Source organism: Ruditapes philippinarum, unplaced genomic scaffold, assembly GCF_026571515.1.
Source record: "Ruditapes philippinarum isolate M1 unplaced genomic scaffold, ASM2657151v2 ctg393_1_1_1_1, whole genome shotgun sequence".
In the NCBI taxonomy this organism is placed as follows: domain Eukaryota; kingdom Metazoa; phylum Mollusca; class Bivalvia; order Venerida; family Veneridae; genus Ruditapes; species Ruditapes philippinarum.
Genome location: NW_026854713.1, coordinates 544193 through 571199, shown reverse-complemented (window position 1 = coordinate 571199; position 27007 = coordinate 544193). Strand labels below are relative to the sequence as shown.

The 27007-nt window shown below is 33.3% G+C and overlaps 2 protein-coding genes across 2 annotated transcripts; one reads left to right on the top strand and one right to left on the bottom strand.

Moving 5' to 3' along the window:
- Nucleotides 1-737: 737 nt before the first annotated feature.
- On the bottom strand, nt 738-23423 carry LOC132740853 (coronin-6-like). The gene is made up of 11 exons (XM_060728894.1): nt 23272-23423; nt 21352-21546; nt 13411-13663; nt 11894-12069; nt 10159-10275; nt 9471-9575; nt 7519-7664; nt 5249-5309; nt 4278-4379; nt 3426-3680; nt 738-922 (listed from the first exon to the last, which is right to left on the bottom strand). Exons 2-11 carry the CDS (start codon nt 21544-21546, stop codon nt 776-778), a joined length of 1557 nt encoding a protein of 518 aa, XP_060584877.1. The 5' UTR covers nt 23272-23423; the 3' UTR covers nt 738-775.
- LOC132740856 (uncharacterized) lies at nt 23346-26555 on the top strand. The gene is made up of 2 exons (XM_060728897.1): nt 23346-23471; nt 24515-26555. The coding sequence occupies exons 1-2, from the start codon at nt 23383-23385 to the stop codon at nt 24837-24839; spliced, it is 414 nt and encodes a 137-aa protein (XP_060584880.1). The 5' UTR covers nt 23346-23382; the 3' UTR covers nt 24840-26555.
- Nucleotides 26556-27007: the final 452 nt, after the last annotated feature.

Genomic DNA, 27007 nt, shown 5'->3' with positions numbered 1-27007 from the left:
AGTTTGGTGTCAATAGGTCAAAGCAAACTCAAGTTATTGAGCAGAAACTGAATTTCTATTTTTAGTAACAGTGACCTTGACCTTGATCACAGACACCTGGGTAGCAATCCCAAGCTGCGTCTTGATATAAGCTATCCATACACCAAGTTTGGTGTCAATAGGCCAAAGCAAACTCAAGTTATTGAGCGGAAACTGAATTTCTATTTTTAGTAACAGTGACCTTGACCTTGATCACAGACACCTTGGTAGCAATCCCAAGCTGCCTCTTGATATAAGCTATCCATACACTAAGTTTGGTGTCAATAGGCCAAAGCAAACTCAAGTTATTGAGCGGAAACTGAATTTCTATTTTTAGTAACAGTGACCTTGACCTTGATCACAGACACCTGGATAGCAATCCCAAGCTGCCTCTTGATATAAGCTACCTACACACCAAGTTTGGTGTCAATAGATCAAAGCAAACTCAAGTTATTGAGCGGAAACCAAAAGTTGACGCCTGCCCGCCCGCCGACTTCGGCATTTCAATAACCCGGTTTTCGTTGAAAACCTGGTTAAAAAGGAAAAATATTCTTGATATCCAGACTTCTAGAGATTGAGCTACCATTTCATGCTAAGCTCTTGTAAATACCAAAAAAATAAAAACAATAATATTTGTTTTATATGAAACGGTCATGCCTCTATAATGATACAACTTGTATATGTAGCTTACATAATACAATGATACACAATGTCTCGGATATATATAATATATTTACAAGTACATTTTTTTTTCTATCTACGCCTGTTCCCCGTCGTCTTCTTCTGACGTGTTAGCTTCTAATTGAACAAGTTTCTCCTCTAATGATTTGATTCGACGTTCATGAGCTTTTACAATAAGCTTCAATTTACGTATATCATCCTGCAGGGCTTGTGGGTCAAAATCCTAAACAAAAAGTAGTGCAACAAAAAACTTAACGCAAAATTAAAAGACGCAACAATTTTTTTTTTGCTCTCTTCAAAATCATAACAAATAAAGAAGTGAACCTTGTAGTAAAAGGCTGGTTTAAACTGTATGCTGTATATGCTGTATTGTTTTCTTCAAAAAAAAAATGTTGGTTGGGAAAGGAGGAAAATGGAATAATATGAATTCTTTTACACATTTTAAACTTAACCATTACCCCCAGTATATAAATATTGCAATAATTCTGGCAATGTTATTGTGTATAAACATTACTCAGAAATACATACAGTCATAATATAACTAATTTTATTTATTGCAGGTCTGTCACATGTCACAGTTGGAGTGTGAGAAGTTGGGTTTTATAATACACAAACACTATTTAAGTCACCAGGCTACTGTCCAGCTTTCCTGTTGGAGGAAGACTTCATCTGCCCCTTAGAGCATTATTTCAGACACAAGCTAACAAAAACTCGACGGGTGGCTTATTTACATGAAAGAATCCACAGGTCCACAGGTGGGTTTCAATCCGTCAGCTGTGAGGGGCCAATGGTTCCGTCAGTGACTTTAGCCAGCCACATCACAGTAACAAAAGCCACTGCAATATTGAATTAAATAATGCTCCTAGATATTTGACCTTGACAGTCAAGGTCATTCAAAGGTCACATTTAAATTCATTATCATGTCAGTGTTGTTTCATCCAAGTATAAATCAAATCTGTTCATTTTAATTGCTTTGACAAAGTCTAAGAGAAAAGCAAATACTTAACCCAGGACTTCAGGACTCCAACTAGCAAATCATAGGTTCTTACATAAAACACTCTCTCTCCATTGACCTTATTTAGTTAGCAAACCTTGCCCTTATCTCTGTCACTAGCTATTTTTTAATTGTTTTGTTTCCCGTAAGGCTATAGACTGATAAAGTTAGGACCACAGACAGGAGTCAGGATTTAACCTTGTCAAACAAATGTTGCTCTCCCAATTTACCAACCAGTTCCTTTTGTGACAGATCACGGTTTTATAACATTTAATTTTTTTTATGTACCAAATCTATGTTGAAACTAAAAATAGTCCCCCAAATACCAACAATTTCATTTCTATTTGATTTTGCATCCACATTTAAGAGCAATTTTTATGTAACTAAAAATTCATGAAGCCAGACGGTTTTAACTTCAAGGAGATGCTTTTCTCATTACAATATAGGATTGTTATATTGCACTAAGAAGTACTGCTTTGGCAATTAAGGTAAGTCTTTTTCTTACGTATATATGGGCTGCAAGCACAGAAAACAAAAGAGTAAGAGGTCACATGTAAGGCTATAAGAAGTCCTTTACCACTACCGCATGTTAAATATTACGCCAGCAAGTTAGACCAAAAACAGCAACAATATTGTTAAACCAATCTTTTACTATTAGGTTACAAAAAAATGTAAAAAACATGTAAATTATAAAGTACACTACATAAAAACACTAACCTAAAACCTCAATGTTAACACATCAAAACAGTTTGTTTATTCTTTTGTTACAGAAGAAGTACAAAACTGTTATGAACAATCACAGAAGCTTTAAAATCAAAATCTTCTATTCTATTCAATATATAACAAATAACAAAGTTTATATAAACAATTTTTTTTTTTGAACACTTGAACTATTTTCTTGAAGAAAAAAAATCTTAAAATCTTGAAATAATAAAAATTGAAAGTGGTCAGCATCTTTTATTTTCAAACAGTTTTTGATGTATTTATTCTTTTATTCTTCATGCAGTATTTTAGATCATATTTTGTCATATATCTTTTCATACAGTTTTACCGAGTTTTGTTTATATATAACAAGTGAATAATTAAAGGTAGGTAACTTTTGTTTGGCTATAATATATATAAGATTATAGTGTCACATGCAATAACATATATTATTGTACAGTAATGTGAAAATATATACTACACAAGTATACTATATACAAATAGTATACATTTTGATGTTTTGAAAGTCACACACATGTACCTGCATGTGTAAACTACAGTCAAACCTGCCATAAAAGACCATCTCTAGGAATGGAAAAAAATAGAGATGATCTCCATGATAAAGTTAAAGGCTTACATTAAGCATGGTCTTAAAAATACATGTACATCTTTAGGGCAGGTTTCACTGTACTCATAAAACTTATCTCACATATAACTTAAGGTAGTATACCTGCAGGGTGTTGTAAACATTTTATGGTCTCACTGCATATTGAGTTTACTATGGAAGAGGTAACTCATAACAGGCAAATAAATGTTTTTTTTTTAAAAGGGCTTACAATTCGTAACATCTACATTGAAAATTTTCCATTGCCCATTACAGAATGAAATACATTCAGCAGTCTATTTCTGCAATGAAATTGGTCCACATAATTTGGTTCATTTTAATTGAATCTGCAGGCACACTTAAACTAATAAAAATTTCAAAATTTTGCATCCAAAATTTAAATAGATAACTGAACACTTGACTTACAGCGGGTAGAGCTGGTCCTGCAGGAGCTTGAGGCGGTGCTGGAGCTTGAACTTGAGCGGGGGCCTCGGCTGCACCATTACTAGTAGCACTTGCTGGTGGGTCATGGTGGACAGGCCGACTAGCAGCCTTGCTTGGGGTGTCTAATACATTGGATTTGCGAGTTGCTAACTTGTTTGGTGTGTCTAAGACATTGGATTTCCGCACAGCAGAAAGTTGGTCTTTTTTCGAACCTGTATAACCGTCCTTGAGACTGATCTAAAATGTGTAAAGTAAAAATAAATGACTAGACAACAAACTAAATGCAAGCCTAGTTCAGCTTTAACTAAAACAAAATACAAATTAACATGGTATCAAAATACAAATTTATACAAGACCTGTCCTTGGACAAAATGCTCCACTTGTCTCAATGATGGATAGCTAAATAATAGCAACATAGAAAAAGGCAAATAACTTTGCAAAAAAATAATCTTATGAGTATGCCCATTTAAAATGGCATTCTTTTATGCAAAACTAACCCATATAACAAGTTTAAAGTGGATAGCTTAAATAGTTCCTGGGAAAATCGACCTTAACGAAAAGGTTGACCAACACCAAAGCCAACACCAATGAGAGAGTCATGACAATAACTCCACTTTTTTATTGAAAAAGTGGAACCAAAGTAGTCTTCATGCTATTGTTTTAGGCTAATGTCAACTATTGTACTATGGTAGAACCACCAATCAAAATGTCAATAGCATAAAATTTATAATGTTTCTAGCGTAATTTGGTTGTCCAGCAATAAAGAACAGACTTGTGAAATTTCATCAATGGGACAATGAGGTCCCTGCCCCTTACAATAATAAATCAACTTACTAGGATTGGTTCCGACTTTGCTCCTGCCATAAACTCAGCAGCTGTACATGCAGGAGTGTCACCTGGTGTGTCCGGGTATAAATCATCTTGGAACAATTCTGACTGAAATGTGTGATAAACAAGAAAGTACATAATATACATGAAAGTATATTTTGATGAGTAATAAGTAAAAGAACCTTCCTTAAACAACTTTTCTGAGTACATATCAGATCTGCTATATGATCCATAACATAAGGCACAAAATGGGCACCTGGAAAAAATGACCAACAGCTTGTTTACAAAATTGTTTATATTTTTATGTAATGATTTCCATGTGAATCCTTCTTACATTTCTGCACAATAATGAAATCATCTGAAACTTGTAGCAATTTGACTGAACCTCTGTAAGATATATATTTGGAAATACTGATAACTGCAACACAGTCTATGTTTTAATTTAAAACAAACATCTTCTGAGTACTCACAGAGACGATATGTGCAAGGTTTTTTCTTTCTTTTCAAGACAGAACCAAATAAACATGACCAGTTATAGGGAATGCAGCTTCCAAACCATAGTTTATGCATTCTCTTATTTATATTAGACATATTCAGTAAGAATTCCCTAGATTTCAATTAATTTCTGAAATGAAAATATTTTACCAAAAAATGAGAATTGTGTATCTTTAATAAAGCATGTCAAATGATTCATAACCTTAACCCTGAAAACACACTAAATATCTCAAATGGACTTGTCCATCTTTCAATCTAGACAAAACCATTCTATTTTTTTAGGGGAAATTTCAAGAAAAGTTCACAGTAATGATCATGAATATATGCCATGGATGTGCCTGCTATTCTTGGTCTGCACTGGTCACATGGGTAAAATTAGCTTTTACGAGCAGGCTAAACAAAATGGACTCAGGACTATCCAAAATTTGAAATTAGGTAAGGCCCGTTACAAACATTCAGTAGGGAAATTGTGTTAAACTTACTTTTCTTGGTACAAACATTGGAAGGACCTCACAGAGACCATTATTCAACAATTTGTAGAACCTGAAAATAATGTGATAATGTACAAACAAGAATAGAGACAGTTAAAATCATTATCACAAAATTCACAGTATAGGAAGGCTTAGGAAGCTATGTTGTAAAGGCAACTCTTAAATATTTCTTTTTTTTCAACTTCAAATCTGGTTCAGTAAGAAATAAAACTCTTTCCCTATCTGTCTTCATAGCAGCTTGGTTAATGTTTCATTTTTCCCCCTTTTCTATACAAGTCTTTATAAATCAAGTACCCCACATGGTATTTGGGGTATGATTAATATCAGTTTTGTGGAAGTCCACTGGACAATGCAAATGCCAAATATCTTAACTCTTGGCATTTTAGTTTCACACAATACATCAGTTTTATAGAGGTCTACAAAGCAATGCTACTTGTAAAATATCTAAGCTCTGGACATTATGGTCCCACATAGTAAGACTTAATGTGTTTATGTCTAATATAAATCAAGTCATCCAGCAGCAGGGCCAGTTTTGGTCTGAGGAAGTTCAAACCTGTATTCTGCACATTGTCTCTTAAGTTACCTTTCTGTGAATTAATTTTAATTTCTTTCTATTGTTTCAAAAGATACAGAGTGGACACAGAATTTAAAAATTTATAAATAATAAACTAAGTGTGACCTTGAGCTGATGAAGGTAAAACCTCAATCAGCAGATTATCTCATCATGGTTAACATTTCTGCCAGGTAGTTTCAATTTCCTTCCATCAGTTCAAAATATAAAGAGTGGACACAAAATGGTTAACAGATTGATTGATGGACAATAAGGTGCAAACAATATAAGATAACTAGAAATGTGTCATCATGCCACGGATGCCCCCGCATGCAGCCAAAATTTCAGATGGTCCATTAATTTTTTTTTTCATTTTAAGTTCAAAGCCCTTAAAACTTTTCAATGTTAACACAAACCATTTTCATACACTGTTCAAGGCACTGAAATTATTTAGTCTTAACCTTTTAAAAATAGCATATTGCATATTTGTAGCCAAAATAATGGCAAAAAGTATGAGTGCTGAAACTGAAAGTTCAAAATTTTTCCTACATTCAGGAAAGATAAGTTTGTCTAAAATCATTGAACCACAACCAAATTCAAACTTAAACTGCTTATTCCTAAGATGTATCTATATTATTTTCAAAGTGAAAGGGACATAACTCTGCCAAAAAATCATCAAACCATGACCAAATTCCAACTTGACCTGCCCATTCCTTTGACATATCTATATGTCAAATTTAAGTTGAATATGTAACACTGTTGGGTAGAAATGAACAGAAACTGTAAATTTCATATTATTTTCAAAGTGAAAGGGGCATTAGTCTGCCAAAAATCATTGAACCATGACCAAATTCGAACTTGGCTTGGGCATTCCAAAAACATATCCATATGTCAAATTTGAGTTGAATGTGTTGTACCATTGGGGAGATAATAAACGGAAACTGAAAATTTCATATTATTTTCAAAGTAAAAGGGGCATAACTCTGCCAAAAATTATCAAACCATGACCAAATTTGAACTTGACCTGTATTTTCTCATGACATATCCATATGTCAAGTTTGAGTTGAATGTGTTGTACCGTTGGGGAGAATTTGAAAGGAAGCTGAAAATTTCATATTATTTTCAAAGTAAAAGGGGCATAACTCTGCCAAAAATCATCGAACCATGACCAAATTCGAACTTGACCTGTATTTTCTCATGACATATCCATATGTCAAGTTTGAGTTGAATGTGTTGTACCGTTCGGGAGATAATGAACGGAAACTGAAAATTTCATATTATTTTCAAAGTAAAAGGGGCATAACTCTGCCAAAAATCATCGAACCATGACCAAATTCGAACTTGACCTGTATTCTCTCATGACATATCCATATGTCAAGTTTGAGTTGAATGTGTTGTACCGTTGGGGAGATAATGAACGGAAACTGATATTTCATATTATTTTCAAAGTAAAAGGGACATAACTCTGCCAAAAATCATCGAACCATGACCAAATTCGAACTTGACCTGTATTTTTTCATGATATATCCATATGTCAAATTTGAGTTGAATGTGTGCAACCATTCTTAAGATAATGAACGGAAACTGATGATGACGGAATGACAGAATGACGGAAGGACGGAATGACGGAACAGGGTAACACTATATGCCCCGGCCATTACATGGCGGGGGCATAAAAATTTTCAAGCATATAAAAATATTGAGTATTTACCTAGTAATTTCACATGTATTTACATTAAGGCCTCGTTTTGGCATCATACCAATACCCCTTTGGCTTTCTTTTGTCTGGTACAGGTTAAGGTAGTGAACAAAGGGGGCCTCGTCTGTTACTTCGTAGAACCGAATTATACTGTCACCCTATAAAATGTAACACTGAATGTTAGAAACAAAAATATACAACATAAAAATCTCAGCATAAAACAATGTACAGCATATAGAAATCTTAGAACCTTAAGTCCTTAAACAAGTTATACTGCTGTATAGACTGGTTATTATCTTGGCTGGTAGCTAAGGTAAGAGATACCTTCCAATGGTTAAATCATTTAATAAATAAATACCTAACTTTGCAACAAAAAACAAACTAGAACTATCACTAAATGTGATTAATACCCCCACAAGACTGCTTCGGAAATGAGGATGTTACTAGTAACAGAATACGTTGTAAAAGAATTGAAATATAGAGTTATGGTTGTGGGCAATTAAAGATAGTTGTGGTTCTTATATGTTGCATTTCCTTTCAATGTGGTTGGCCATTGATGAAGTTTAATTGAATTACTCTGTAATAAGTCCAGAAAGACAAAGAAAAGGAACAAAGGGCAATAACTCTATAAATACTGAAGATAGAGTTATAGTTCTTGTGCACTGCACTTCCTCTTATTGTGCTTGACCATTGTATGAAGTTGTTTTGAATTCCAACCAGTACGTCTTAAGTTATGCTCCTGACAAGGACATATCAAAGGCAGTAACTCTGTATTTTGTCAAAATGGAGTTATGGCTCTTGTGCACTGCATTTCCTTTTGATGTCCTTGACAACTGTATGAAGTTGTATTGAATTCCAAACAGTAGTTTTCAAGTTATGCTCTGGAGAAGGAAAAGTAACAAAGGGCAAAAACTCTGTAATTAGTCAAGATGGAGTTATAGTTCTTGTGCACTGCACTTTTTCTCAATGTGCTTGACCATTGTATGAAGTTATATTGAATTCCAACCATTAGTCTTCAAGTTATGGTCTGGACAAAGAAGGCAATGGAAAAGCAACAAAGGGCAATAACTCTGTAATTACTTTAGATAGAGTTATGGTTCTTGTGCACTGCACTTCCCCTTATTGTGTTTGACAATTGTATGAAGTTGTTTTGAATTCCAACCAGTAGTTTTCAAGTTATGCCCCGGACAAGGAAAAGTAACAAAGGGCAATAACTCTGTAATAAGTCAAGATAGAGTTATGGTTTATGTGCACTGCACTTCCTCTCAATGTGCTTGACCATTGTATGTACTTATATTGAATTCAAACTATTAGTCTTCAAGTTATGGTCCGGACAAAAAAAAAGCAATGGAAAAGCAACAAAGGGCAATAACTCTGTAATTACTTTAGATAGAGTTATGGTTCTTGTGCACTGCACTTCCCCTTATTGTGTTTGACAATTGTATGAAGTTGTTTTGAATTCCAACCAGTAGTTTTCAAGTTATGCCCCGGACAAGGAAAAGTAACAAAGGGCAATAACTCTGTAATTAGTCAAGATAGAGATATGGTTATTGTGCACTGCACTTCCTCTCAATGTGCTTGACCATTGTATGTAGTTATATTGAATTCCAACCATTAGTCTTCAAGTTATGCTCCGGACAAGGAAAATGCAACGGACGTCTGGACCGACCGACCGCCCGACCACCGGGTGACTCCTATATACCCCCCCAAACTTCGTTTTTGGGGGTATAACAACTTTGACACAATTTCTTTGTTGCTAAACAAAGCAGCAAATTAAGTAAATAAGGAATGGGTAGATATTGTATCTTTTCTCTTACAAGAAAAACACCTTTCTACACCAAGTGAGGAAATCTGATCTTTGTCAAAAAATCAGAAAATTATTATTATTATTATCAATTCATTATTTACTGCTACATTCATACAACAGAAAGATAACCAACACTGCATTCTACAAGATAACTCACCTTTCCACAAAGCCAGACCATATTTGTGTCTTCATCATAAAAAGGGAATATAACTCCATTGCTAGTGTCTATAACTTCAATATTCATTGGTTCACTCAAATCTTTCTGTAAAACATACAAAAACATCTTGTTACACATCATTCAATTGTTTACAAAAGAAAGTAAACAAAAACTGTTTTCATCTTTTTGGACCATCGGTATTCAGCAAACCGGTTGGAAATTAGACAATTTACTGTGTATTCAAACATTTATTCCCTCTCTTTTTTTGAATATTCAAATTCGTTTTTTAATGCTTTTCAATGTTTAAATGTTCAAATACAATTTCTGGCCATATTTATTTTGATAAGCTGATTGAACCTATATACAAACAAACTATAACGAAATTAATAAAAAAGCAAATGTCCACCCTTCAAATTTTTCTTACACAAGTAGGCAAATGTTGCCCCTTCAAGATGTCACATTTCCAAAACAGACATGGGAGCAAATGTCCACCATGACAAAAAAAGCGAGCATACTTTTGTTTTGAAAAATAATATGCCATTTTCAACCCTTGTCTCAAAAATATAGCAGTGCCCACTACAAAATTTAAGCAGTCCAATAAAAAGTTAAAAGTAGCAATTAAAATTCTGTGGCACACAGCCAATGAGTTGTCTGCTAGAGCTTACAGAAAGCACTGTAATGTACTTACTGTGTCCCACAATGCATATTGTCTTTCACTCATCTTTGAGAACCCTGTTGTAAATACTTTTTCATCTCTAAGATAGACTGCTTGGGCAGGTTTGGATCCTTCATGAGGCTTGCCTTCCTAAATAAACAAAAAAATAGAAATTTATTACATGCATTTTATAAGTCATTCTATATACAAGGTTTAATGCCAGTTGTATCAGAAATTAAGGCAGCCTTTCTACCTGGAAAAAAAAACAACAACAACATTTCTGGCATTGTTACCAGTGCTTTCCATTTTTTATCCTTAGGTAACTGCTGCCTCCAACATACAAATCACTTGAAAAAAATGTTAATCAACAAACAATATCTGTACTGGATTGGCTGAAATTAGCTTAAATGATTTGCACATAAGATCTTATTTGATATGTCAATTTAGATAATTTTTTCTAGAATCTTATATACACAAACAGTTGCTTCTTTTTTATTTTTCTATCTTCTTTTTAAGATGGACTAAAGCTCTTGAATTAAGCTTTCACCTGCTGCAGTACAATCCAATAACTAGATGTTAATATGATATACAATGTATTTATAATGACCATATTAGAATCAATATGACCAGCAGAAATAAACAAGAGCGATCAGTAATCACATGTGTCGCCTCATGATGGCCAATTTCATGTTGGGACAAAGTTTGTGACAGACGGACAGACAGACGGACAGTGCACAACTAGACTTGGTACTGATCATTCCTGTAAAGTTTGGATAAAATTGCACCAGTAGTTTATGAGGAGTAGTCTGGACAAGCTTTTGCGTATCTGGCAACACACAGAAAAAACACCTTTTTATCAAAGGGCCATAACTCGGCCAAAAATCATTCAACCGGAAAACCTGTGCAATATGCGCAAGGACTTGAGCTACAGATCAATCCTGTAAAGTTTCATTGAAATTGCTTTAGTGGTATAAGAGTAGTAGTCCGGACAAACTTTAAAAATAAAAATTATTAAAGGGCCATAACTCTGACAAAAATCATTGAACCGGAAAATGCTGATAATATGCACAACTACCCTTGGTACTGATCATTCCTGTAAAGTTTCATTGAAATTGCTTTAGTGGTATAAGAGTAGTAGTCCGGACGAACTTTAAAAATAAAAATTATTAAAGGGCCATAACTCTGACAAAAATCATTGAACCGGAAAATGCTGATAATATGCACAACTACCCTTGGTACTGATCATTCCTGTAAAGTTTAGATGAAATTGCACCAGTAGTTTATGAGGAGTATCTGGCAACACACAGAAAAATACCTTTTTTTATCAAAGGGCCATAACTCGGCCAAAAATCATTCAACCGGAAAACCCTTGCAATATGCGCAAGGACTTGAGCTACAGATCAATCCAGTAAAGTTTCATTGAAATTGCTTTAGTGGTATAAGAGAAGTAGTCCGGACAAACTTTTAAATTAAAAATTATTAAAGGGCCATAACTCTGCCAAAAATCATTGAACCGGAAAATGCTGACAATATGCACAACTAGACTTGGTACTGATCATTCCTGTAAAGTTTGGATAAAAGTGCAGTTTGGTTGAAATAATTAAAATACCTCAATGAATTTTGGAGAAGTTCAACACGGTAGAAATATTGTTAGTACACAGCTGCCAACATTCAGTTATCTAGTATTTTTCATTGGTTAATAAATAAATTTCTACAAAGTCATACAAGATACTGATGACTGATATGTTTTATTCATTTATCTACATACCCCCAACATGGTACCCGTCCTAGTCTCAAATATCCTCATTTTTTTATCTTTACATGTGGTAACATACTTGGTACCATCGTAGTTAAATGACATACTGAGGCAGAGATCAGGTAAATCAACTTCGACGAGGGCTTCACATGTCCCAACGTTCCAAAGCAGCAGCTTGTGATCGGCACCTAAAATACCAACAACATGCGTTCATTATGTTTACCCTCGTCTCATATCTGTTAATATATAACTCATGGTGATATGTCATAAATGTTGAAAATTTAAAGTTAACCTATAACTAGGAACCTAGCTAGATACGGATAGAGGGTGGTTCCATCAAGGTACTCATACCTGAAATAGGGCACTTCCTCCACCGGTCAACCACATGACCTTTACAGTGTCTATATGACTTATGAATCAGCCATGAAAAACAAATGATGACACTAAGTGCAAACATCAATTGTCATAGGAAAACTTTGCCTTGACTGAATAACAAACAAAGACCACTTGATTGTATAGCTGATGCTTTCTTTATTAAGCTAAGCAAATGAATACCTCAATATTGAAGATTTTATACCATTTTATGTTGAGATTTATACTATTACAGTTGAAGCTTTACAGTATTCAAAGTTGAAACTTTGTACCATTTGAAGTTAAAGCTTTACACTATTTAAAGTTAAAGCTTTATACTATTTCAAGTTAAAACGATACACTATTAAAAGTTTAAGCTTTACACAATTTAAAACTGAAGCTTTGTACCATTTAAAGTTAAAGCTTTACACTATTTAAAGTTGAAGCTTGATACCATTTCATGTTGAAGCTTTACATTATTCACAGTTGAAGCTTAATACCATTTGAAGTTGAAGATTAACAGTTTATTCAAAGTTGAAGCTTTATACCATTTTAAGTTGAAGCATGATACCCATATAAAGTTAAAGCTTAATACAATTCAATTTTGAAGCTTGATACCATTTCATGTTGAAGCTTCAAAACAGCAAATGCTGAAATCTAACAGAAAAGCAATACTGATTGATGTTTGGTTATTTTGAGATTCAATATGTTAATCATACTTTTGGGAAAATTGTTATCAGCAAATATCAATTTTTCACATGACCTTACTAAGTAACTGATGAAATATGTTAAAAAATCAGTTTTCTATAAAGGGCCTATCAGTAGGACAGCATGCTAATCTATTCTTAATGCTTAATAGTAAAACAAAAGCCTGGATAATGTAGAATTTTCAAAAGTTCAAAAAGGGGCATAGTACTGTCAAAATCCATATAAGAATTATGTGCCTTGAATAGTGCCTTCTGGTTATGTGAAGTTTCAACCCATGCCCTTCAGTAAATTTTGAGATACCAACTTGCAAGCAAAACCTTTAACCTGATTGTGATGCTGGCGTCAGGGTGTGTACATTACTTCTCATTATTCTTCAAATAGTCTGGCTACATATCATTTCTGGGGCATAATGTGCTTTTAATTTCACTTACAAAGCAAAGGGAGACAATTCAAAACATGATATAATTTACCTGCACTTAAGACTAAATTTAAAGCAGATGGATGCCATTCTATATAATGAACTCTCCGTTGATGTCCCATCAAATCTGCCACAGGCTCTGTCAGGTTTGATGTTAAAACTTCATCTGGAATCTGCCAAACTTTCACTGTTGTGTCCTCCCCACAACTAGCTATGACATTATCATTGTGTGGGCACCATTTTATATCAAGGACAGCTCCTGTGTGGCCAGTCACCATAGGATGGTCTCTTTCTACACGCCCTGTCTGCAATGGTAAAAGAAATTACATAAAATACATAAACAGCAATGTTTATTTACAGGTCTGTTTCAACAGTCCCCTACTTAATGGACAATCAAGGCAAGAATAAGAAAAATTTAAAGGAAAGAATATACATTTTCTTTTATAAGCCATGATTTATATCTGTTAAAATTCTAAAGTATTAGTATTATAAAGAATTAGCAGAGTATTCTCCCTTGTTACAATATCAACATATATTCATGTGCAATATATCTTCTACCAGTACAAAGCCAGGCCAGTATGAATGTGCATGCACTTTGACCAGTCTTCCTACCGGCTAGAAACCAACAATGGACAGTTGTAAATTATAAACACAGGTCATGTCCCATTGTAAACACAGGTTTCAAGTATGAATTTAGCCAAGGACAGATTCAACCAACACTTGCCATAAATAACTCTCATCTCAAGTATGGTCTAAAGGTCACTTAACTATTGTTACAATTAAATTGTTTAAACAGGATCCATAAAAGTTACTCATTCAACTCAAATCATAAATGATCAACAAAATTATTCACATTTCCTTTAGTTGAAGAGGTTTTCAAGTACTAGATAAGTATACATATTGTCAGTAAATTCATCTTCATTACCTCATTTATTTTACTTCTTTGTTGACTTAAAGCAGCACGCCTCCAGATTCATGCTAATTTTCATAAAAAAATGAAAAAGTATCTAACAGTACAATATTGTGAAGTTACCAAAATAATGCAATTTAGACATTATCAATGGCACTTACAACCCATGTTAACTACCATAAGGAGGTCAAAATATGCAAAAATAGTCCTTACTGCATTACTAACGCAGTAGAAATATAGTTATAAATACTGAAAAAATGGTAATTAATTGCAAATACTGCGAATTCACTTATATTTGTGGGCATGAAAGTTCGTGGTTTTATCAAAACGGGCATTTTCGTGGATTCTTAAATTCGTGGATTTTCGTTTTCTTGTTAAAAAAAAAAATCAGTAACCTAATGCAAAGTAATCTTAATCGCCGAACATTTTTACTTACAACATGTACATATCTTTACTTGTCACACAGCGGTTGTCAATAAATTTAATCCTTGCCTCTGGGCATAACTCTAATATAGCACAGTTACTGCCGATAATTGACTGCAATTAACAAATTTATGTGACATGATATGCACCTCCATTGGACACACTGTCCCTGTAATTCGACGATGTAAACATCGCATAATTTATACGACACCTGGCACGTATTAACCAGCGAGTTTAAAAGTTTACACTTAACATATTTGACAGTAACTACACGCAACGTCACAGCGACTGTGTAAATTTACATGCATATAAATTATTCTCGGTAAATAACACGAGTATATGTGGATCTTGTAAAAATCGGTGGCGTCTTTGATGTTTACGGAATGTCATTCGCACAAATACTGATTAAAATTCATATAAACTGGATCATTTTAAAACTACCAAAGAAAGTACAATAAATCTGTTTTAGCGATCGTATTTTTTTTTATAGTTTTGTGTACTTACGACATTAATATCAAAGACTTTTTTAAAATTAATAAGAGCAAACTGACAATTTTTATAAGTGCTAATTATTGCACTGCCTGGGTTCCCATATTTACTCGATTATGTCAAGTATTCTTGTTAACACAATCAAGTCCCAGTAGACTACAACGATCAAGTATGTATATGCGACATTTGTGACAGTAAATTGAGGACATATAATCGTGTTTACTTTCAAGTTTCTTAAATATTGCAAACAGATTTAATATGTCACTAACCTGGTTATCTGTCTGTGCTTACATCTATTTCACAAAATATCGGCCGGAAAAGAGCCGACGCATGTTTGTAATATATAGAACAGAGACAGGGTAAGAAGTATTTGTTGGGATAAAAGTTCGTCGGATCTTAAATTCGTGGATTGACCTACCCACGAAAACCACGAAAATTCGTCCCCCACGAATAATAATGATTTTATAGTAACATGTAAATTAATACTAGAATTTTGAATCCTTATACTCTTCCGAAAATCTAATTACCTTATTCTCAGGTTTGATTATATTGAAATATTTTTGCTCATCTGGAGGCGTGCAGCTTTAAAAGCACACACTTATAAGTTTACCATTTTTAGTAACACTGGCATTAGTTTATATCAATTTATTTTACTTTGATTATATTGGAAGCTATAAGCTTATTGAAACACTCTTGAATCCGTTCCTGGAACCAACTACTACTAAGCAATTAGTGTAAAGTTTCTTGCTTGCCCCTGACGGGGTTTGAACCCAAGCAACCAGCAATCCATAGCCATGCTGCCATTGGTCTTGTAAACAGACATGTGTTACAAGTAAAGAGAGAAGTCAGTTGGACTGCACATACACATATTATTTTTCTGCTGAATTTATATAATGTTCTCTTTCCAATGAATCCTTACCATGCATAATATCTTAAATGAACATGTCCATCCTCAACTGGACAAAACCATTCACCGTTTTAAAACTGTTAATTGCTTAACCCTTATCCCATTAAATTTCTAAAATGGACTTGTAAACCTTCAAATTTGGACAAAACCATTCATAATTTAGGGAAAATTACAAATGAATACTGAATGAATAGCATCTGCCAGTTGATCTTGGGCTGCACTCATGACATGTGCAAATTGAGATGCTGCCAGCTGGCTAATTAAGAGTTAACTTTAGAGTACACTGATATCACACTCCATCATATCAATAATGGAAAATTTATTCTAATTTCAAAGCTGGACAAATCTTTTATATAGTTTAGTATGCTAAATGGTTAACTTTCAAAAATGGTTTATCAACTCAATATATATAAAATATAGTTAACATTATTTGGTATATTCAAATGATGCAACATAAATGATAATGAACAGGCCAAAGGGGAAAAATTTTAAAACATTAAACATCAAGGTCAAATATAAATTTGAGTAAACTGATAAAATCTGATTGTATACTGAAACACTGAGCTGTATCTTAGATAACAAAGGCCAAAGATTGATGTCATTCTATTTTAATGGGCACTTATGTTTCTAGTTAGAAATTCACTCCTTATACATTCTTTAAAGATCAAAGGACATTTTGCCCCCCAGATTTAAATCTAACCAACTTCTTTTTATCTTTTATATACAACAAAATAAACCTGAAAATAACTTGGAATTTAACCCTTAACATACTAAATATCTTAAATGGACTTGTCCATCTTGAAAGATGGACTATACAATTATCATTTTGAAATTACAGAAAATTTCAAAATATGTACTGACTGAATAGCCAACAGTGCACTGAGTACAGACCATGATCATAGACAGGGATACAAATCACTAGATTTAGTAATCTGAGGTACAAATGAACACGATCTCTACTTACAACAATGTCAAGCAAAAAAGCTTTTCCAGCAAATGATATGCAATAGTGATATAATAATAATGACAATGTTACTATGAAATTGTGTAATATCATTTACTGGCCGTTTATTTTATGTGTGTAACTAAGAAAATACAATTAAAGGATTCAAGTGTAGTGAAGCTTGCAAATTTATGCTCAAATTCACTGTATCCTAGTAGTGAACATAATTTTAATATTATTTACATAGAAAATTGCAATGGTAACTGTGAGATATAAATATATTAATAAATTAAAGACTTTTCAAGGACATTTCAAACATCATAAATATCATTATAAGTTATATATATATATTTTGAAAGAATATTTAGTACAAATTGTCAGTTTAGTGCAGTAACATTTTAACTCCTATTAAATTTCAAAAGAAGTTAACATGTTACTGCATACTAACTAATGTCAGAACTGTTTGCTCTTAAAATAACAAAATGCTATATGTTTTAATCTACACACACTATGCAATGATCAAAATACTTTTTAAACACTATCAAAGCACTGAAATATTTATTTTGGGTAGATTTTTCTAAAAAAATTTGTTGCACATTTTTAATATTATGACTGGTTTATGCTTGCTTAAAATTCCCTGATTTTTTGGTCCAAATCCCCTGCTTTTAACAGCCAAACCCTCCTATCTAAGTTGCTGGAAATATGGCATATACATATACATGTATGTCAGGTGATGTCAATAATTTTACATAAAATAATTGCTTTTGGTTTAATAATTTATTGTGACAAAACAAGCAGGAACTAAAAGTTTGTCAAAACATGTGGGACACTTATGCTTCCTTAACAATTTCCTTTCACAGTGACATTATTACATACTCAGATTCATTGAGGAAGCTCCAGTTATTAGGTACAGATTTCCCATCAAACCTCATTGTGACCTTGACCTTGAATCACTAGGGGTCATCAACTGGTTATGGAAAATGTCTCTACCAAGTTTGACAGACTTTGCCTTCTTCCATAGGTATAGGGTTATCAATCATACAAGGATTTAAACACAGTGTCACAGTGCCCTTAATCTTTGACTTGATGACCTCAAAATCAATAGCAGTCATCTTCTGGCCACAGGCAATGCACCTACAAAGTTACAAAAGTTACAGCTTATTCTTTCTCAAATTATTGATCAATAAACATAACAGGGCTAACTAACCACAGACATACTGATTGACTGATCCCAGCCCATTTTCCATGTGGGGGCATAAAATTGATTTAGTTTCAATAATTCTATCCTCCTTTGCCATGAGTTTCAAAATTTGAGAATGAGTGACTTAGAGATAAAATAAACTGTGGATGTAACCAGCAGTGATGTGTGGACTGACAGACCTTATATCAGATTATGACCAGCCTACAGTATTGTTTTATACACTTGTAAATTGAAAAAATGCAAGAATTCAATATTTGTTTTTGACCCGAGTCAAGCTTCTATATACAACACAGAAACCAATGCATTATCTGGTTTTGACCTAAGTCAATGTTCACTGTATATGATGAGGATGTGAAGATTGGTATCTATCAGCCAGTACAATACTTGATATATCATCAGTCGTTTTATCTGATAAATACATGTATTTCTACATCCTTTCTTTACAATTGTATAAGCAGGAAACTAAATCAATGTACTTGTTTTAAAAATATCAAAAGCATTCTTATGTTTATTAGGTCATAATCTAAATTCATTTTTTATTAGGATTTAAAATAATAATAATATTTAAAAACAAGAAACATGGCAATGCCATGAAACCAGGTTTTCAATTATCACCATTGTAGATAAATATGTTGTATTTGAAATACAAATACAAGCAACAAACAATGTAACTATGTGCAATGTAAAACATGAATAATGTAGGAGGAATTGCCACTGAGTAGTGTTCACTATATATTCTGTATAAGGAAAAAAAACAAAGGGCCATAATTAGGTCAAAAATTATCCAATCACAAAACTCCGACAAAATGTGCCAGGGCACTTGATGACAAAGCTTCTGTGAAAGTTTGAACAAAATCCGTTGAAAAATGTAGGACGAGTTCAGCACAGAAGAATTTGTTCACTATATATTGATAATTCTGTATAAGGAAAAAAATCAAAGGGCCATAATTAGGTCAAATATTATCCAATCACAAAACCCCGACAATATGTGCCAGGGCATTTGATAACAAAGCTTCTGTGAAAGTTTGGTCAAAATCTGTTGAGAAATGTAGGAGAAGTTGCGCACGATAGAAATTATTCACTATATATTCAGTATAAGGAAAAAAAACAAAGGGCCATAATTAGGTCAAATATTATCCAATCACAAAACCCCGACAATATGCCCCAGGGCAATTGGTGACAAAGGTTCTGTGAAAGTTTGGTCAAAATCCGTGGAGAAATGTAGGAGGAGTTGCGCACAGAAGAAATTGTTCACTATATATTCTTTATAAGGAAAAAAAACAAAGGGCCATAATTAGGTCAAATATTATCCAATCGCAAAACCCCTTAAATATGTGCCAGGGCACTTGATGACAAAGCTTCTGTGAAAGTTTGGTCAAAATCCGTTGAGAAATGTAGGAGGAGTTGCGCAAAGAAGAAATTGTTCACTATATATTCTATATAAGGAAAAAAAACAAAGGGCCATAATTAGGTCAAATATTATCCAATCGCAAAACCCCAACAATATGCGCCAGGGCACTTGATGACAAAGCTTCTGTGAAAGTTTGGTCAAAATCCGTTGAGAAATGTAGAAGGAGTTGCGCACAGAAGAAATTGTTAACGCCCGCCCGTCCGTCCGCCCGCCCATCCGCCCGCCGACATACCTCAATCTAATAACCAGTTTTTTCCTTCGGAAAACCTGGTTAAAAACCTGAAGCAAATGAAATTTTAATTGCTATGTGCTAAAATCAAGCCCTTGAAAAGGCCTTGATTTTTTAATTATTTACATTTTTTATTTTCTATGTGGTTAAGTTACTTTAGATACAAAAATGAAAGTTTTTTATCAATACAATTAGCATAAAAGTCTTTGAAGAAGTACAAAAATTTAAATAAGTTTGAAATATAAATTAAGTAAAAGTATGTTAGAATAATAGGCATCGGAATGCAACATTAAATAGGGACTCATTTAAAAGACAACAAACCTTCAAGAAAAACAGTGGGATACTTTTTCCACAGGGCAATAATCCTAATAAATTGTGTACAACTAAGCAAGCATTCACAACTGACAAATTTCATTATCACTACCTGCTCAATTTTATTATTATACATGTATAAGACACATTTTACAGATCTTAATGCAAAGTCAATTAGATTCATAACAAAAATTCAGCAGGAAAAATGTTAGTCTCGTTCAAGCAAACAATCAATCCATAACATTCACTTATATTTTCAAATGATTAATTCATTGATTGTTATTTTAATACTTAATTCTATTGAAAACCATTTTACATGTAAATTGTGCATTTTTTTCAAGATGTCCAGAACCAGGACCAAGCATCCACATGGTGAAAAGGTACAATATTACAAGACAGGCCTGTACCTGGCCATTTTGGGAAAAATTACATTGCCCAGCTTGGGAAATTTTGCATATTGGGAAAAATATATGTAGCTCCTTTTAGCAAAGCATTTTGAATTGTGCAACATAGTTCATTCTAACCAACACAAATATCAACCAAAGTGTAAAAGATAATTAGATATAATCAAATTTGACAATAAAATGTGAGGAAATATCTGTTTATTACAACACCTGAATTAATTTCAGCAAATTTGTCAGTTTAGATATTGGGGATTTAAGTTGGAATGGGATTTTTTTTCCACATATTCAGAAAAAATAAGCATATTTCACATTGGAAATGGATCTGATAATCTGACCTAGGATGAAACTGGGAAAAGACATGTAAGATTTTTACTGGCATACTGTTGAAACACACCAAACTTTGATATTTAACCCTCAACTAGCTGAATTTACCTTCTTATGAATTTGGAAAAGTCTTTTTAAAGTTTAAGTGATTTCAAAATACAAATATTGAGCTAGCAACAGTATAAATTTTGGCCAGACTGCACATATGTGCAGAGTGCAGACTGGCATGGTTTCTTACTGTTGGAAGGCTAGATTAAGGGTTAAAGCTTTTTGCATGTAAAATGGTTAATCATAATGATTTGTAAGATTTACAAACATCTCTTCCAATCTTCACAGCCTCCCTCAACTTGATTGCAGCATATTTATTTATTTATACTTAACCTGCTGGAACCAAAAGTGTCACTTAAAAAGATTTCAATATTTCTAATCAAGTCACTCACCTTTGATAATGGAAGAACTAGAAAGGCACCACCACCGGCAGCCTCTGTAATAATGGCTACAAATTTAGGGTTCACTGAACAAAATTTACTGTCCAATGAGCTCTTTGATATGCGTATATTATCGTAACATTGATCCTTTTTCAATGGCTGAGCATATACATGCCGAAACTTGCTCTGTCGCATTTTAAACGCCATCTGAAATAAAAACAAGATGATAATACATATTAAAGTAAACAGAAAATACATGTATTTAGACCAGATCCTTTTTAGATCAATTTGTTTATATTAATATGTTGAAAATTGGTATCATAGTTATTCACAACTGACAACATTTTTAATCCTCAGTACACAAATATCTTTAATAAACAGACTTGTCTATCTTCCAATCTGGTGAAAACCATTCATTTTTGTGTGTGAAAAATTTCAAAATAACTATTGACTAGGGTTGCAAGAATTCACTTTCTCTTGATTTTATTCTCCATCATTGCTTGGCGATTTTGATTTATTTCGATTTGATTACTTAGGCTATGTTAACATTACTTTTGAAAACTTTTGTTTAATATCAGAAAGGAGGTATAATTGCGAAAAAGGTTGACAATAAATCAAATCGAAATACAACCATGATCAATCAAGAATCAAATCAGTTATGAATTGAGGTTCATCATAATCACGAGTATTTGTTTCACTCCTAGTATTGACTTGATAGTGAACAGTGCAGACAATAATCACATGGGTATACATGTATTTAGTTGCTACCAGCAAACAACTGTTCCTGTGTGATAGCTCCTTCACAAGGAATGATTTATGTCAACAAAGTATAACCTAAAGGTATAACAAATTGTTTAGATGTTGCTAAACTACCCCTAAATAGGGCTGCACAGCAAGCTGTACCTACTTCGCATAATTTTTGAAAAATAAATAATTAAATATATAAACTATTCCATACAGTGAAATTTCGCAAAAAAAGGGGAAAAACTTTGTTTAAAACTCCACATGCGGGGGTTCCCAACTAAATTTAAATGCATGGGAATTCATAAGCAAGGGGCTAATGCAAAATTTTGACTTTAGATGAAAAAATATTTTTGTCTTTAAATCAATGACTTACCTTTGAAGCCTAAAGTCCTTTAAAGAAAAGGTGCAAAATTTTGCAATTGTATAATAAATTAAATAAAAGAAAAAATTTTTTTTTTCCCAAATCCCCAGAAAACTGGGGTTGGTACCCAAATTGGGGCCCATCTGATAAGGGAAAATCCAGAATCTTGCCACTGATAGCTGTGACTATCTTAACAATAGGGTTACAGGCCTGATCAGGACTTAAATCTGAGCCCTACAGAATATGCCACTACTGACAAACTTCTGACTGAACTATCTAAATTCTTACATAGTTTTCCCCCCATGCATATAATTTTGGGTCCTTCTAAACACTGGAAGCCTACTTTTTAGGACCACTTTTTAGTGACACAGTAGCATAGCTGCATTACATTAATCCTATTAATTCCTATTCTTTTAACATGACTGAGGCACAGTCGTTAATGCCAAGTACATGTAGATAAATCAAATTATTTACTTACTTACCAATTAGACAAATTTAATGGGGAAAAAAAGATTATAAGATAGATTATGAAAGTTGACAGTAGATCTATAATTTAATAACATGCAAGTGGCAAAGTGCACATATTCCAGACAATCAAAGTAACCTAAATGTTTCCATTCAAATAAACTTTCAAAGTCGAAAATAAAAGTCAAACAGACAAAATCTGTTCCATAGATCATTTGAAGACCATAAAAGAGGAAAAGTCCGGAAGAGAAAGTTCAGAAACGTGCTAGTTTCAAAATCAGTCAAATGTCAAGTCCAATTTTTGTCCTCCTTTCGCATATTCTGATATACACACAGTGAAAATAAATCAGAGATAACATTACCTTGAAAAATATTCTTTACTTTTTACAAAGGAAAGGGACAGGACGGGATAAAACTGTCAAAAACGCCCTCCTTCTCTTCCGTGATTTCGAGCAGGAAACAAAAGATTGCTCATGCGCATGGAGAATGAGACTGGTTCCACGCTTATCTTATTTATTTTGATTCGTTTCGACTATGAGCCAGGAAACAATCATACCGGGAAGTGAGTACCATAAAAGGAGTCTAAAATAATATTGCTGAAAAATCCATATTTGTTGTTTTCTAAGGAAGTGTCATTGGGTAATGTCAAAAGAATTGAATAATGCCTATATTTATGCATGATTTTAATCCAGTTTTAAGCTCGTAGTATTTTCTGAAGTATATATTTTATACTAATAATTGAAGAATGTAATCTGAAGGGAGGTAACTGTTTTGTTTACATACCTGCCAAAGTACTCTGTGAATTTTAGTGAGTTCGCCTGGGATGGTGCTGTGTTCTCATCAATGAGTAATCAATAAGTTATGTTGAAATAAAAAATGCTGAATAAATAAATATCAGGTCTTGAAGTGCAGTTCCACTGATTAAAAATTAAATGTACAGACCTGTCTTTTAATTACTTTTTTTTTAACAAGTTAATATATTTATAAAAGATATACACATCTTTATCAGTTCAGCATGAGCAGTTGCAATTCCAAGAAATAAAAAATAAGAATATTTGTTGTTCATTTTTTTAAGTTTGACATTTTTTTCAAGAAAAAAATACATGTATTTTTAACACATAGTTTCTTAAAATCTCAAGAAAAAAGTTAACCATTAAATGATTGACTTCATCTTCACAGTCTTCATAAATTCATTAATATTCCTTTACCTTATATATACCTGTAGGATGATACCTGTGGGACGATTCTTGGCTCTGATGGAAGGACTAAGCCTTTTCTTTTTTCAAACTTTCGCCACTACTTAATGTTGGTCTCATCATATTATATTTATTTATATGCATATATACAACTTTCAGTTCACACTGCTGTGTAATTTTTACAGCATAATGCTTCAGAAACATAATATCAGATACATTAAAATAGACAAACTTACAGAATTAATATTTTTTTCTAGCTAACCCTCAGCTACAGACTGTTACAACTTGGAAAATAAGCATAACAAATTCACTAATCTAACAACTATATACATCACTGTATTTAAATCAAATTAAACCAGGCGTGGTATGTCGTCTAACATTACTTTTTCACTTTTGATATTCTTTTCAGAACAAAGATGACAAGCAAAATCAAAATTGAGAAGTGGGATAACACAGTTGATGGACCTCTCTCTGTTGAAACTATGGAAAAGAAACTACGTCAACAAGGTTACCATTGTACACAGTATGAATTTTCACCTGGGACAAATTTTCCAGACCATACACATAGTATTTCAAAGAAAGACTCAATAGTAACTGGACAGTTTCAGTTCAGTATGTACGGAGAAACTGTAGTTCTAAATCCGGGAGATATGGTTGAAGTACCTAAAAACACTGTACATAATGCAAAGGTTGTTGGGAGTAAAAGTGTGATATTCTATGATGCCACAAAGTAAAACAGATATAAAAGTTAGGAAGAAAAGTCAACAAATGCTTGCAAAGGTCCCATGGTTGTCTTGTGAAGATAAAACAGTAGAATCATCAATTTTGTTTGGATTGTTATTTGTAACACACATTGTATGATTTTGCTTCAGTAGTCTATATTTAGAGGTATCAAAGGAAAGGCTGTATCTTAACTGGACAATTAATGTGAGTCAAGCAGGAACCCATTGATTTTAAGATTTTATGTAATCAGTTAAGATCATTTCTGAACCATTAACATACTGGCCGCTACAGAATTTACTTGTGAAACCATCTGTGCCATCTAATCATGGTTTGCACCTTTTGCTTTTCAGTCAGTATCAGATTATGGAATGGTTGTAATGTCAAGGGTCAGGGTCACTTTTTAAACTTCACACACAGACTAGGTGTGGCCGCTTTAGTGAATAATTGTATGAAATGCTGAAAAATGTTTGCTATTAGTTTATTGAGTGTTTGTACTGTTAATAGTGACTAAGATATTCTCACTGGTGTGACCAGTAAGCAATTAACAATAACCACACATATAGTTTATTGTAGCACTTTAAATTATGGCATGGTTACATTCATTTATAACCCTGATTTTGCTAAATTTGCATGATGATGTTGTCTTGCTTTACCATTGTTAGTTTCAGAGCTTTCAATACAATATAAATTCAACACTATCCACTATTGTGATAAAGCTTTAAGTGAAATGAGTAGATTAAAATTGAAAATACATATGACATGTTGTTGTTGGGAATTTTTGTTTTATTAATAGAAATGATAATTTTGGCAATTACTCAATACTGGTTAGTTGTCCAGGAAAGTCCGTAAGGTGGAATAATCACCAAGATATTACCTAAACCATGCTTTAAAATTGGCATAAAATTACAACAAGGTAATACAAGAGCGATCAGTAATAACATGTGTCGCCTCATGATGGCCAATTTCATGTTGGGACAAATTTTGTGACAGACGGACAGACAGACAGACAGTGCACAACTAGACTTGGTACTGATCATTCCTGTAAAGTTTGGATAAAATTGCACCAGTAGTTTATGAGGAGTAGTCCGGACAAGCTTTTGTGTATCTGGCAACACACAGAAAAAAACACCTTTTTATCAAAGGGCCATAACTCGGCCAAAAATCATTCAACCGGAAAACCCGTGCAATATGCGCAAGGACTTGAGCTACAGATCAATCCTGTAAAGTTTCATTGAAATTGCATTAGTGGTATAAGAGAAGTAGTCCGGACAAACTTTAAAATTAAAAATTATTAAAGGGCCATAACTCTGACAAAAATCATTGAACCGGAAAATGCTGACAATATGCACAACTAGACTTGGTACTGATCATTCCTGTAAAGTTTAGATGAAATTGCACCAGTAGTTTATGAGGAGTAGTCCGGACAAGTTTTGTGACGGACGGACGGACAGACAGACGACGGAGAAGTGATCCCTGTATGTCGCCACTACTCCGTAGAGGCGACACAAAAATAGAGCAGGCTGCTCGAGTGAATGCTGGCCTAGGTCTGTACAGTTTGGCTTAATTAGACAAACTTTTAATAACATGTTGAAGAAAAGGTTTGTTTCTTTTAATTTCTGTCATATATAACACAAAGTCGTTTCAACATTTACACATTTGTTTATTTTGTTTTGATAAAATGTACAAGAAAATAAATGCAATTTTGGACGGCCTTTTTGTATACTTGGCTATTTGTTACGAGTTTTAATTACAAATATACATCAAAAATAAAAGGTAGCACATTTAATTGTGGGACAGAATTATGTAATGCATGAAAGTGTAAACTACAATATTTCATAAAATTAACACAATACAAATCATGGTTTGTTAAAATTGAGACAAATATTTTAATGTGTGTATACTTTTTTCCCCATGTAGCTAAAGCAATTCATCTTTTTGCATTTATTGAATTTTGTTGCTTGTTAGATTCAATAATACCATTCAGACGAAGAAAATCTTATCTCATTAAATACAAGCCAGTATCTAGTGATTTTGGACCTTGTGTAAACAAACAATTTTTATTGCTGAGTCATTTTGTGAATTGTGTAAACAAACAATTTTTTTGCAGTCATTTTGTGTAAGTTAGCCTTTCTGCAGTGCAACCTCTGTAGAATGACCATCTATAGAGCAATGACCTCTT

Excerpts from the sequence above, each read along its gene's own strand:
- LOC132740853 (XM_060728894.1), bottom strand. The coding sequence starts at position 21,546 with ATGGCGTTTAAAATGCGACAGAGCAAGTTTCGGCATGTATATGCTCAG. Across the intron at positions 9,576-10,158 it reads AATATGCATTGTGGGACACA|AAAGATTTGAGTGAACCAAT; the intron begins GTAAGTACATTA and ends TATGTTTTACAG. Across the intron at positions 3,681-4,277 it reads CAAAGTCGGAACCAATCCTA|ATCAGTCTCAAGGACGGTTA; the intron begins GTAAGTTGATTT and ends TACACATTTTAG.
- LOC132740856 (XM_060728897.1), top strand. The coding sequence starts at position 23,383 with ATGCGCATGGAGAATGAGACTGGTTCCACGCTTATCTTATTTATTTTG. Across the intron at positions 23,472-24,514 it reads GGAAACAATCATACCGGGAA|AACAAAGATGACAAGCAAAA; the intron begins GTGAGTACCATA and ends TATTCTTTTCAG.